Source organism: Motacilla alba, chromosome 17 (assembly GCF_015832195.1).
Source record: "Motacilla alba alba isolate MOTALB_02 chromosome 17, Motacilla_alba_V1.0_pri, whole genome shotgun sequence".
NCBI classification, from domain to species: domain Eukaryota; kingdom Metazoa; phylum Chordata; class Aves; order Passeriformes; family Motacillidae; genus Motacilla; species Motacilla alba.
This window is the reverse complement of record NC_052032.1, coordinates 1,879,270-1,893,540: the sequence shown is the minus strand read 5'-3', so window position 1 is coordinate 1,893,540 and position 14,271 is coordinate 1,879,270. Positions and strand designations below refer to the sequence as shown.

The 14,271-nt window shown below is 48.4% G+C and overlaps 1 protein-coding gene across 1 annotated transcript; it reads right to left on the bottom strand.

The window, feature by feature from the left end:
• Positions 1–373: 373 nt before the first annotated feature.
• Positions 374–12,091, bottom strand: NELFB (negative elongation factor complex member B). Its single transcript, XM_038156632.1, has 13 exons — positions 11,894–12,091; positions 11,595–11,758; positions 11,309–11,408; positions 9,844–10,074; positions 8,768–8,953; positions 7,646–7,758; positions 6,735–6,837; positions 5,704–5,799; positions 3,884–4,026; positions 2,892–2,998; positions 1,865–2,006; positions 1,026–1,134; positions 374–779 (listed from the first exon to the last, which is right to left on the bottom strand). The coding sequence occupies exons 1-13, from the start codon at positions 11,993–11,995 to the stop codon at positions 642–644; spliced, it is 1,734 nt and encodes a 577-aa protein (XP_038012560.1). The 5' UTR covers positions 11,996–12,091; the 3' UTR covers positions 374–641.
• Positions 12,092–14,271: the final 2,180 nt, after the last annotated feature.

Below are 14,271 nucleotides of genomic sequence, written 5' to 3'. Positions count from 1 at the left end.
ACTCACTTCAACCTACTCCTCTGGAGGAAAGTTGGGAGGGGAGAGACTGGCTCAATTTCTGGCTCTCTTTGTGGAAGTCCATCTGAGAAGAAGCTGTTGATTGCTGCCCAGGTTGGTGGCAGCACTGGACACCTCTGATAGTGCAGCACTTCTTACCATGTGCCACAAGAGCTGGAACCTCAAACAGGAACTGCTTTCAGTGGAGCTCATCTCCTCTGAGTCTTCCTCCTCTTGAGCATCTTGTCCAGAGACCCCAAGGGACAGACCAAGGCCAAAGGAAGCCATGATCAGCCTCCATAGCCCACGCCACCTGCTCAGCCACACCAGGGCTCCACACTCACCGAGCAGAGTTTAAAAACACCGGATGCTAAGCTTAAAAATATGCATTTTCTTTTTTTCTTTTAAAAATGTACAGTCAGATTTTAAGTGGATCTACAAGAAGACACTCAGCTATCTTTAAGAAAAGTAAACCTTGCAATGCACTGCATACAGTTTTCTAACCAGCCAGAGTCAGTGAGTTGGGCGAGTTTCCTGAAGGAGCTTCAGTGGCTTTGTTTTTGTTCCCACCATGTGAGCAGAGACACTCAGAAGGCAGCACAGGCTCAGCTCCTCTCCCCTCCGTCCTGCCCTGCAGCCCCAGCTCAGCGTGAGGCTGGGGTGGGCACGGTGGGCAGGGGCAGCTCCATGGAGGGAGTCTCAGTCACTTCAGCTGGGCTGGGCTTGCGGAGCTCCAGTTTCTCGCTGAGCTGGTTGTAAAGCTCCTTCACAGCTTCCCCACTCTGCAGGACGAGAATCAGGGACAGGGAAACAGGACAGTCACACTCCATTCTAGCCAGAGCACCAAGTGTGCTTCACCCTGTGTGTTTAACACAAACCAACACAGGAGGAGGAAGCCACAAGGCAATTAATTAGGGCACAGCTTGGTACGCTTGGAAAGCAGAGCTCGTGCTCCATGAAACAATGTCTGGAGAGGCAGCTGCTTTCATTTGCAATCAGTATTCCCCCCCTCCTGCTTCCCTTCCTACCTGCTTGGTGGGCTCCAAAGCTTTCTGGAGAGACTCCAGTTTGGCTGGGGCCACTTTGTGATGCAGATGCAGCAGCAGCCTGAGCACATGTCTGTGCACGTTCTCCTTCCTGCAGGAGCCATTTGAAAGCACAGTAACCAAGACAAGCATCTTGAGAACAAGGAAGCCAGAGCAACAGAGGAATTCACCCCACCACAGACTGTTATAATTATCCAAAACCCTTGAGAACTGGAGCTTCTGTCAGGGGCTAACTTAGTGTAAGCACTAACACTGCCTTAGACCTTCAAGGATTCAAGGAATTGTTCAACAGGAGTGGATTACCTGCACAACCATGAGGAGGGAGGGGGAGATTTTAAGCACAGAGTGTGTGGAGGAAGCAGCAGAAGCAGCTGCAGATGCTGCTATGTTCCAGCAGGAATTTCAGCCACTTTTAGGGAAGCTCTCTGGAGGCTGAACTTGTCTGCAGGCCACCAGCTAAACCAGAGCGACTGATCAGAGGTAACAACAGATTTTTGCACACTGCTGATTCTGCAAAGAGCTAAAGTTAACTCTACATAGCCAGAGCTACTGCAAAGCCTGAAGGATATTCTCCTTTGCAACTCTACCTTGGGGATAATGAATAGCAGTTTAGATAATAATTCACAGTTAAGACATAACCATTTTGCTGATAAAAACTTCATCCCAAAACATACACCTTTCCTTAAAGGGAAACAGCATCAGGCTGATATTTCCACTGCCTGTGAAGAATTTGGTGAACTACTAAACTATTGTTCAAAGCAGTAAAACTCTGCCAGGCATTCTGTAAACTCCCTCTCTCCACTGAGAAAAATCTGCTTTACCTGGGGCAGGCAGTGAGGAAGAAGCCATCAAAGAGACTGGTGCAGAACTCCTCGAGTGCAAACTCATCACTGAGCAGGGTGAGGTTTCCAGTGAGCAAGTGCAGGAAAATGTCACTGAAGGCCAAGTCACTGAATGTCTCAACTATAAAACACAGAAATGAAAGAGACAGAGACTGACAAGGATGTGCCAACACCTGTCCACACAGCTCCCGTTCCTGCTGAAAACCCTGCAGTGAGGTTTCATCATGGAATGGTTTGGGTTAGAAAGGACCTTAAAACTCATCCAGTGCTACCCCCTGGCATTGTCAGGGACACCTTCCACTGTCCCAGGCTGCTCCAAGCCCTGTCCAGCCTGGCCTTGGGCACTGCCAGGGATCCAGGGGCAGCCACAGCTGCTCTGCCACTCTGTGACAGGGCCTCCCTCGCCTCACAGGGAAGAATTTCTTCCCAGTACCTAATGTAAGCCTTCTTCCTTTCAGTCATTTTTTTTCTCATTTCCTTTGCTAACAGGCAGCCCAGGCAGGTGGCTTTGATCCCTCAGACATAAAAGATTAGGAGCAGATTGCTCCAGAGCTCTCCTGTATCTCATCCCAGAGGAGTCAGTGAACAAGATAATACTGGTGAAAAAATTAAGGTTGTGTTCAGTCCTATTTTGTTACCAATTTTTCCACCACACAAAGCCAAGTCCCAGCAGCTTCTGGCCACCTGCAATCACTGTGGGCAGCAGCAGAATTGGGACACCTGCTCTGTTATCCTTCAGATTCATTCCAAATAGATCTCAACTGATCTCATTGTTAATGGAGCCCTTGATGTAAGGAACCACTGCCCTCAGCCACTGTCCCTGAACTCTCACATCAGCAGAAAACTGCAGAACCCAAACACTCCTGCAAGGACTCACAACTAAGTCACCAGAAGAGCCAAAGGCAGAAGAACATCATGTTCCTGGTCTGACATCGCTGTCACTCCAGGTTTAGTGGCCTCCTGGGTTTCCAGTACAAGGCAAGCAGAAGATGAGACAAAAACTTACCTAGAGCTGGCAGGAGCCTCAGAAAAGCATTCTTGTTCCTCTGTTTGGTGATGTGAAGGATGTAATACAGCCCAATCTCACAAGCTATTCTGTTCTCCTGCAGGAACCTGTTATGGCACAAGCAAAGTTTATTCATCAATAAAGCAATTTTTTTTTAATTTTTAAGAGGTTTACAGTACTTTTGGGATGGTTATCAAGCAGGTACAGCAGTGGCTAATCTCAAACCCACTGAAGAGCAGCTATTCAGTGAGTGAGCAGATGGATCATCCCTATGTTCACTACCACACTCCAGAAAAACTGAACATTCAGCAAACAGCTGCGTTTAACTGTCAACATTTATAATGTATTCCTGATGAAAGTGCTGTTCAAAATGGCCTTTAGAAGAAGCCCAAATACTCAAAAATTACACAAAGTACAAAAATGTTTGAGTCTCCCAAAAGTCAAACATAACACTGTGATAGAGGAGAACACAACTACCAGGACCCAGTATCCCAGATTCTGGCACACAGACAAGAATTGTGCTAGAAATCAGTGGAAGATCTGAACAGAAAAGAGCACCCAGAGGTTTTAATTATCTTTCTGATGTCCCTGGAGTGACAGATTATCAACAGAGAGAGTGTGGGTGTCAAAAATGCCAACTTTATGATTTCCAATAGTGCTCTCCAACATGGGCACTCAGCCAGCTGCACCCAAATATCACCCCAAACTCAGCATTCACTGCCTGGAATACTGAACAGAAACACCAAATACTCTCATATTCAATGAGAGAATGGTCCATTATAGGAAATAATACTTTATGTAGATAAATTTTATTTGAGGGAGCACAAGGGAAACCTGTTTTGTTAAAGGGAAAGTTCAAACTGCATTACTTAGCACTGAATCTCATCCCAGGAAGCCTTGCCTTCAGCACAGGCAGTTTTTCCCTGCCAGGTCTGGCTGGCTCCCTGCTGCTTTGGTGCCAGACCCTGCCGTGGGTGGGGCCGGGCACCTACTTGGTGAAAGCCTCGGGAATGGCGCTGGGGTAGGGGATTGGTCCCTTCTCCTCCGAGGGCAGCTTCTGATCCACAGTGAAGGTGTGGTCATCCACCACAAAGGACATCAGCAGGGGCAGGAACCTGGTGATCAGCTCGGCTTCCTTGGAGGGAAGGAACGACAGAGGGAAGAGAATAAAGCCATCATCAGTCATTTCATGCCACCTGATGGTCCTGAAGTGCTGTGACAAAAGCAAGGCAGCGTGAGGAGCCTCATCCTACAGTGAGGAAAACCAGCTTACAGACATCCAGTTCCAGTCAAAATTCCTGAATAATTCACTTCCACATGTCCCAGGGTAATTAGGAAAACCCTACTTCATCTCACCGCAGAAACACTGCTGCTCAAACCCTTTCTTTGGACAATTGTGCTGCATTCCTTCTGAGAGGCCCTTCCCAGCACTGCTGCAGGCATGGGATGTGTTCAGGATGACATCAAACTGCTGATGTCAGCAATCACTGACCCCCAGCATGGCCCAGGCTTATTTGTGGTAACACAACCACAGATAAATCAGATTTTAAAGACTGATTCAGAGACTCTCTTTGGAAAGAAACGGAGCATTTTCCCTTATAGGTTCATGAGAGAGCACAAATCACAGCACTATCAGAATTACTGGTCACCCTCACTGTTACAGTCCCAGTGTTATGCACACCCTCCCTGGGTGAATTTAAACCTCCTAGCAGCCAGGAGTGAATGCATTTTGGAGACATCAAATGTGCCTCCTAGGTGTTTATAAAACATTTACTGCTTTATAGCTCAGAACAGCAACAGCAAATTCCTCCTGAGTGTAGGAATGTGCCCCCTATGGACAGAGTGACAGAACCTTCCTCTGTCCCCCAAAAAGGAAAGAGCCCAGAACTTTCTCCCGGTGATCAGGTAGAAAAGTCACTGATAGGACCTTGGGGACTTCACCTCAAGTTTGGGGACAGCTAATTGGCCATGAGCCAAAAGGTCCCGCCTGGGCCATTTAGTAGAAAAGCACAGAACAAAGAAGCCAAATGGCTTTTGTGAGGTGTCTTTACCAGGAGCACAAGTCTGTGGCACCTGGATCGCTTTGAGTTTGTTATTTTGCCTTTATTAAACCTTTTTTGTTCCTGACGCTGTCACATCAGCCTCCTGCTCCTTTTATGCCTCCCGATGAAAGCTGAGCTATTCTGGGGTGTAGTGTTGGGGTGTTGAGAGCTCATCAGATCAGCTCGAAACCCCCGGGCAAAACGCTACACCTGAGGAACAGCCCTGCTGTGCAACACCAGGGTTGGCCCTCCTGCCCTCCGCTGAACTACACCAGGGATTCCTGTAACACTGGGAAAGGATTTCCAAAGCATGGAAAGATTACAGTTAAATGTGGCACTACATTAAACTGCTGTAACAGAGAGCTGGGAGGGAAAAAAAACATTTTTCTTGTCAATGAAAAGCTTCTGAACTGCTTCCAGAGTTTAAGACCAGTCCTGGAAATCCTGCTTTCCTCATGCAAGACGTGTTCTACAAACCCATCAGTTGTGTGCAAGACTCCAGGAAAAATGAGAGAGCAATGAGCAAGCAGTGGAGTATTTAAGAGAGGTCCAGGCTGATTTTAGAACAGTAAGGACCAGGCACCCATGGAAATAAAAAGGTAGGTAATGGAAGCTCTCAGCATGTCCAGAACAGCTGCTCTATGATCACTGTTTTTTTCCCAAGAAAGCTCTGATGAGACATTTGGAGAACAAATGTTTAATGCAATAAAATAATAAACAAGTCTAAATTTGATTAATTGTGTTAATTTCTTAACATCAAAAGGGCTCACCATTTTTGGTTCCTTGAAGACTTGGCTGTCAATCATGTCCCAGGCCCCTTGTCCCAAAGACAGCATCCTAAGGAGCAGCAGCAGATCCGGGCTTTCCTCCAATGTTAAGGGGAAAAGAAAAACAGCTATTTTGATCTTCACATGAGATATTTGTTTGGAAGAAGTGGTTATATTCAAAGCTGTTCTGGATTAGCAGCTTTGTCCAAGACTGCTAAAGGCATTCAGTTCAAGTTAATTGAAAACTGATCCTCAAATGGGCATCAAATAACTGCCACACCTCAGGGTTTGGGGGGAGTTGTAAATTCATAATGCACCAGGAAGTCTGCAGCAACCTGAGCACATCTTTTTCAAATGTGTCCAGCCCAATTAGTGCACTAGAATATAATGTGTGAGAGGACAAACCAAGTCATCTCAGCAGAAGAAAGGAGGAGAAAGGGTGTGTAAGAATGCATTGTTTGTGTCCTGAAACCCTAACGACTTTCGGTCCTTTACTGTCACAAGGAAGTTGCTCCACACAACAAGAACATTTAACAACTCAGGGATAAAACAGCAAGTGGCTCCCATTGTTCAGACACCTGTCAGGGTGCCCTTCTTCAACCCTTCAGCACCTCCTGCAGACTCCACTTGCAGGAATTGTGTTTTATCTCAGCCACCAGACCAGAACTGTGCAAACAAACCCATGGCATTCATGGTGGCAGGAGAAAGGTGCTGCTCTCAGACAAATTACTGGAGGGACAAAGCAGGGAGGCACAGATTCTACATATTATTCTGTATTTGCACAGCTGCCAGCCAGAATGAGCCATGCAAAGAATTCACGGTCAGTTTGGAGAGTTCCAAAATGCCCACCATGTCCAAAGAGCTCCTGCAGAGCTCTGCAGCAGGTGCTGCAAATGGACAGGAAACACATTTCCCTTGATCCAACTAGCACATTTGGGAACTTAATGAGACTTGGATGGTGCCACTCCTTCCCCGATGGCTGTCAGCCAGCCTAGAGCACTGCTCAGGTTAGCTGCACAAGCTGCAATGCTTACCCTGGGTAAGGTGTCCTGCCCAACCAGGTCTTGCAGGTGCCTTATGGTACTCAAGGCTAAGGTGTTAATGGCAAAGGGATCACACAGGATCATTGATAAGTCCCTGAGAAGAAGTAAAAATCAAACACTTATGACACATAACCAACAACCCCATTGTTCAGGTCCAACCCAGCTGTGTCCACCTGATGAACCTTGTCCTGCCTTGCAAAGAAATAACATTCATGGTGGTTTTGATGTGAAAGAGCACAAATAACAATTGCTGAAAGTCTTCTGCACTGAGATCAAGCACAAAATCCCCCACAGCCAGCTGAAGGTCTGCTGGGAGACAGCCCACAGGTACTGGGGCTCTGGTGGCCCCAGCTCTTCCAGCCGGCAGGTTTTAACCATCTCCAGAGTGCTGAGGACAGAAAGGTCTCAGAGGCTTTTGAAAAACAACAAGTAAAAGTGAATTCTTAAATAGTTTAAAACACCAATGGACAAAATCTGAAAGTACCAGTTAAATAAAATACTGTGAGGGCAGCCTTCCAGAAATGTAAGTGCACCTGATCACAGCAGGGTTGCCATTTGAAGCTAATGAAGTACTTCAACTGACAAGCATCACCAGCCCATTTTCTCTGCGTTTAAAGACAGACAAGTCATTCATAGTAAGTTATTCTGACTCCTTAAGAAAGGCTCCTGAATTTTGTTATGAGGCCACAGGGGAGACTCAAGGGTGGCAAGTGAAGCAGTGCAAGCTCTGCCACCAGGCCATACTTGGCTGTGCCCCAGTGCACTGAGGGACGTTTGGGATGTGACTGCACAGAGGGGCTGCTGGAGGTTTGCTGGCTTTAGGGAAGAATTAACACCTGTCAGATGTTGTGAGTGCTAGGAAGCCAATTTCAGTTTCTCAATAAACAGCCCAAGTGCCTTACCCCAGCACTTGTTCCTGTCCTTTCTTCACCCCATCCAGGAATCCTTGCAATTCCCGAGCTCTCTTGTTGTCCACGAACTTCTCCCGAATGCAGGCGTCGAGGCACCAGGTGAACTGCCAGCAAACAGAGGGAGCTTTATGAACTCATTAAAGCAGCAACAGAAGACATGAGGTCAGAGAAAACAGGCTCAGAATGACCTCAAAATATCTGCAATTGAGATGCTTCATTAATGCACCAGGCATAGTACCACACTGGTGACAAACACAGAGGTCAGAAAGGCCAACACCCCAAAAGCGGGTTAGGAATGCCCAGGGAAGTTAACCTGGGGTCACTTTCTCCACTTCCAGGGAAGGCATTCCCTGGCAATTAAGGAACATGCATTGATGAAATCCACCACTGCCCAGCACACCTGAGGATTTACACAAGCAGGAGACTGAGAAAGAAGCAGCATCACTTAGAAGTAAAAACGTGGTTTATTTTGGCCACTGCAATAGCACTCCCACTCTCTAAATAAAGGACTGTTGGCAGTGGAGGTGATCCTGCTTTAGAGCTGTATTACTGAACTATCTTTAAAGCAGAATACATGTAAAACTTAACAACTACTTCAGAGAAAAGGCCTTGTTCCAGGTCAGAGTGATGCTACCATGAACAAGGGGCCAGTAATAAGATCCTGCTGTGACATTACCATATCTGTCACTTCCCAGTATTTAAATAGTTTCATGTTTTCATTTTCATGTTTTCATTCAATATTCAAAGAATTTACTGTTACACACACAGTTTACAGATGGAGCATATCCACAACTGGGAGGGAAGCCTGGAGTAAGAACCTGGGGCCAGCTGATGGTTTTTTATGATTTTTGCAGCATCTACATAGACTAGATGTCAGATTAGACATTGCTTTTAACACTGCCAAAGTACCCTAAATTTGAATGATGCACGGGTTATGAAATGAAAGCAAAGTGCTGGTTAACCAAGATGAAGTTTTCACCCAAAGGTCCAAGGAATATAAGATGACATTTAGGTTTAAGGTCTGAACTCTCTTTACAAAAAGGACTCAACTTCTCTGGGCTTTTTCCAGCAAATTCTCCACAAATACCCCCATCTGTCCCACATGACTGGTACCTTGTGGCAGGGATCAACGGTGCAGATGTCACTGATCTCCAGGTCATGCAGTGACATGAGCAGCTCTGCCCTGAGCGTGCAGTAATGGACGTTCCTGGTGCGCAGGAACAGCGTCCTGAGGAACTGCAGCACCATGTCGTAGAGCTTCACGTTCTTCCCGATCATCTGCGTCAGCTTCTGCACCACCTGAGCTCAGAGGGAAACGTGGGCTCAGCACCAAGAGGTGCTCTCATTCTACACACACACAAATGTAAATTAATCACATTATCTGATTTACCAAGATTGAAACATCTGCAGGGACATGAAGTCCTGAAAAGGAACTGTTTACCCCAAGATTTCCAAGAGCATTTGTTGTTCAAGAGAGGTTCACCAAACCTTCAACAGCCGTAACATTTTTTTGTCTCAACCACTAGTTCCTTTCTTTCCTCCCTTCTGATTCACCCCCCATCCCCTGGGTGGAGTGACCAAGTGGAGGTGTGGTGCTGAGTGTCCAGCTCTGCAGTGCAAACCTGGAGTAAATTACACCAGGGCACTTTCACCAAATGATTCTGAAAGCAAAACAGGCCTAAAACAACCCCTGATGCAACAGATGTGCTGCTCTCTCTGAAATTAAAGCTTTACACTGCCTTAATTTAATTCAACTTTTCTGGATGCCAATTAACTACAACTTTCTACATACTTAAAAAAAAAGCAGCAACTTCAGTTAAGCTATGTCCACTAAAAAAGGTCCCAAGAAAGCAAATTTAACATATCAGCATACTCAAACTGATGTGATGAGATGTTCAGCCTTCACAGACTGAACAGCAGAGAAATAAACCCTGTTTTTTTCTTTTTTTAAAGTGCATAAGCAGCTTAGAATATTCACCATTCATTACACAACAACAAAAATAATTCCCGCTGCTTTCATCAAGATGTGTAGGAGAAAATGGCCTGGTGTTTGTTGCAAAGAGTTTGTTCAGCTAAATAACTTCAGCAGTGAAGGTGGGCAGAAGAAAACAGCCCAGGTTATGTGATGGTTGACTGAAAGCTGATAAATTCCCCTCACCAGCACATTGTGAGGGTTTCCTTGTCCTTACCTCTCCTTGACGTCTCGTTTTGGGAGATGGACTGAAGAAATTTTGCAAGAAGGAAATATCATTGCTGAAGAGAATGTTCTCCTTCTCCAGGATGTATTGCTTCAGCAGGGGTGACACCTCATCCCCAAAGAGAGCCTGGTTGTCCTGCCAGATCTGTCTCTTCACCTCCACAGCACAGGCCTTGTACAGGTCCTTATCAGCCATCACCAGCTTCAGCTTCTTCTCAGGGACCTGCAATCCCCAGAGCAGTTACACAGTGAGCAGCACCTCACCTGCCTTCCATGTAACCATCTAAATCATGGAATCACAGAATGTCCTGAGCTGGAGGGACCCACCAGGATCACCCAGCCCAGCCCCGTCCCTGCCCAGACCCCCCAGCAACCCCACCCTGGGCATCCCTGGCAGCGCTGGCCAAAGGCTCCTGGAGCTCTGGCAGCCTCGGGGCCGTGCCCATTCCCTGGGGAGCCTGGGCAGTGCCAGCACCCTCTGGGGGAAGAACCTTGCCCTGAGCTCAGCCTGAGCTGCCCTGGCCCAGCCCCAGCCGTTCCCTGGCTCCTGTCCCTGTCCCAGAGCAGAGATGGGAGCTGCCCCTCGGGAGGAGCTGCAGCCCCGGGGAGCTCTGCCCTCACTCTGCTCCAGCTGGACAATCCCAGAGCCCTCAGCTGCTCCTCACGGGCCCCTCCAGACCCTTCCCCATCCTCTTAACATTTTCCAACAGCTTTAGATGTTTTTTTATCTTGTGCCCAAACAGCCCCAGGACTCAAGGTGAGGCTGCCCCAGTGCAGAGCAAGGCAGGACAATCCTCTCTGTGCCCTGATCCCCACCTCAGGCAGTCTGGGCATCCACCCACCTGGTGTAGCAGTAGACCAGCCCTAAGAGACTTCAGCAACCAAATCACACACTCTTAACTCTTTCAAAGAAGAAAAAAGGTCAACTTTAAATCTCCAGTGCTGAGATTTGAGATGATATTTCCAAACTCAGAAATTTACTGAAGTTACAGCAGTTTTGAGTCCACTACCTTGAGTGCAACATAATGCTTTTAGTAAGAACACTCCTAGAGATTTTTGTTTCACAGATCTAATTCTCCCTCCTGCGTACTTTTCCTTGCAGTCTTCAAGTTTTACCTTCCACTTGTCAGAGATTTGTAAAACAGCTGTGGAAAAATTCACCTATGAGCAAACTTGGCTGTTTAGGAAGCTGCATGGATTGAAGGAAATAGGGAAATAGTCTTGTCTGACTATGAAAACGAAATGCTTTCTGAATCAGTCCACAGAGCTATTAGCAGACACAAGAATGTATTGAATCCTCAGTCAGTCTCTGACACTGAACAACACACTTGCAGAAGCTGCAGAGGGAGCAGAGCCCACCTGCCAGAGGCACACCAGAGATGTCACACCAGTGACACACCAGTGACACGCCAGTGACATGCCACGTCACACCAGGCCAAGCAGCACAGTGGTCCCACCTTGGGCAAGTGCTTCATGACACACATGACCACGGGCTGTATGGAGGGCATCTTGACCAGGGAAAAGCTCTTCTCTAGGAGATCTTCCAGCTTCTTGTATCTGAAATCATGGAGAAACACGAGACTAGGTACCATGCAGCAGTCAAGGAACAAAGCAGACACCTCAAAGCCTCTGGAACTCAGGCCCTGAGGAACCCAATTCTCCTTTAGAGACGTCACCCATGCACTGCATTTTCACACACAGCTCCCAGCTCACTCCAAGGAACCAAGGCCACTGCTGACAAACCTCTCCTCGACCTTCCCCTCCAAAGCGATGGCAGAGACTCGCTCCAGCAGCTTCTCCCGCAGCTCATCGAACACGGACTGGTGGAACTCGAGCCGGGGGGTGCCGTGCAGGTCCAGGAAGGGCAGGGCATACTGCAGCGAGGGCAGCAGCACCCCGTTCTCCGTCTGCAACACAACCAGAGGGAGCTGACAACGGCACTCGCGATAACAAATAAAGCCAGGAAAAGCCCAGAGAGCGCTGGGGGCCGTCCCGTGCTCCCTGTCCCCGCACAGCCCGGCCCCACACGGCACCTAACGCACCTGGAACTGCTCGATGGCCTTCAGCGGCTCCGTGCAGTTCGTGAGGGTCTCCTTGAGATCCTCGCCGTTGGCCACTCCCAGCTCCTGCAGCCCCGCGTACATGTCGGCCTGGCCGGGCCGGCGGGGCCGCTCCCGGCTCAGCTCCCGCTCCCGATCCCGCTCCCGGCCCCGCTCCCGCCTCAGCTCCCGCCCCGGCTCCGCGCGGTCCGCCCCCAGCCGCTCCCGCCGCGCGCGAGCCCCGCGCCGCAGCACCAAGGTTCCGCCGCACCAAGGTTCCGCGGCCGCTGCCCTGGCTGTCCCCGGGCCGCCCGCGGCCACCGCGGCCCCGCAGCTCCGTGCGGCTCGGCTGAGCGCCGGGCAGGGCGGACAGGGCTCAAGGAGCCTTTGGACAGCGCTATCAGGCACACGGAATCGCAGAATGACGGCATGGTTCAGGTTGGAAGGGACCCTAGAGGGTCATCCGGGCCCACCTTCCTTCCCAAGCAGGGCCGTCCCGGAGCACAGGGCACAGGATCGTGTCCAGACAGTTCTGGAATATCTCCAGCGAGGGAGACCTGTTCAGGCTGCCTGTTCAGTGCTTGGTCACCCCCACAGGAAAGAAATTCTTCCCCATGTTCAGGTGAGACCTCCTGGGTGTCAGTGGCTGCCTCTTGTCCACTTGTGGGCAGCAGCAGAGTCTGGTCCCTGCTCTGACACTGCCCTTTAGACACTCATACACATCCATGAGGTCCCTTCTGGGCTGTCTCTTCTCCAGGCTGAACAGGCCCACTCCCTCAGCCTTTCCTGACAAGAGAAATGTTCCAGAGCCTTGACTGTGAGATACAAAGCTGTGTTTCATGTCAGGTACATACAGGCAGCATGTGTACTTGTGATTGTGATATGTGTGGAAACTGATCATGGGACAATTAGAGGATGAATTCTAAAAAAAAAATAACTGAGGTAGTAAAGCATGGAAGAAGGCCTTTGAACTTATCCTTTGTTTGCAATTAACTGTTATAGCATCTGAATGAAAGCTTTAAGGATGTTGCTGCTGGACAGGAACTTTCTGCACGTAGCTAAGCATTAAACAGCTTTGCAATAATAACCTTTTGAAGTATAATTTTAGAATATTGCTTGTAGTAAGGAGCTTTGAAAATATAAGTTTAGAATATATGTAAAGGAAATATGCTTATCTCAACACCTTAGCAAAACAGTAAAAAGCAGCTTGAGAAAGGAAGATGAGCATCAACCCAAGGATTGATGGCTTCGACCAAGGGAAGCTGGACATCACTGCTATGAGATTTATAGTCTTTGCAATTAAAAGGTGGGCCCACATCTGGAGTCTGGACTGCACCAGCTGGAAGACCTCTTTCTTCTTTCGGAAGTCGGACCCCACCATCTGGGGATACTCCTTTCTGGGGTACATCCTGAGAAAACTAACTCACAATAGTGTATAGAATTGTGACTTAAAAATCGGGAATAGAAACTGCTGAGAAAAGCTTATGTGCACCCCTATAAATACCTGTAAGCCACAACCATCGGTGTGCAGTTGGAGGGAAAACTTCCCCCACTGTACCCAGCGCTGTTTTGCTCATACTTTACCACATTAATTAATAAATTGGTACTGCTTAAATATTGGCCTAGTCAAGCTTCTTATTTATAACATGACCAACTCAGTAGCTCTCCACAGGACCTGATCCAGGAGCTCCCACATGGCGGGACTCTCGGGGGTGTCCTGTGCAGGGCCAGGGGTTGGACTCGGTCCTTGTGGGTCACTTCCAGCTCGGGAGATTCTGTGATTCCACGTTCCTATGCAGTAAAACTCGGGGTTCCTGGGCGTGTCTGAGGCTTCCCCCCAGGCTGATCATGGGCAGGCAGCAATGAAAAGAGGAAACGTCACCAAAAACAGAGAAGTGGCATTTCCCCATTCCTGGTTTGATCTTCAGATCCGTGACCAGTCTGTGGACATGAGCAATCAGCAAATTGCCTCAATGTGAACAGCCAGGGAGTTTTCTTCACAGTTTCCATTTGGAGGGATGAGACTTTGTGGCACAGTCAGGACAAAGCAGGCGTGTGTTTCATAAAGCCTGAGTTATTGTCCACAGGGAGGCTGTCAGGAAGGGGGGCTCAAGCCCTCAGGAATAAAGTAAATCCAGTGACAAGCAGTTTCCCCAGCTTCTCATTTGGAAGCTCACCCTGCCAGACGTGGAATACCAAAGGGATGAGTTTTGCCTGCTTTCTGCTTATTACCCAGCTGAGTTAACCCCACATTTCTGTTTACCTCAGCCCCGCTGCCTGGGGCAGTTTCGAGGTTGCAGCGGTGCCGTTGCACAGCTCGCCCTGGGACGGGCACAGAGCCCTCCTGTTATTTATGGGCAGCAGGGATGGAAGGGAAAGCA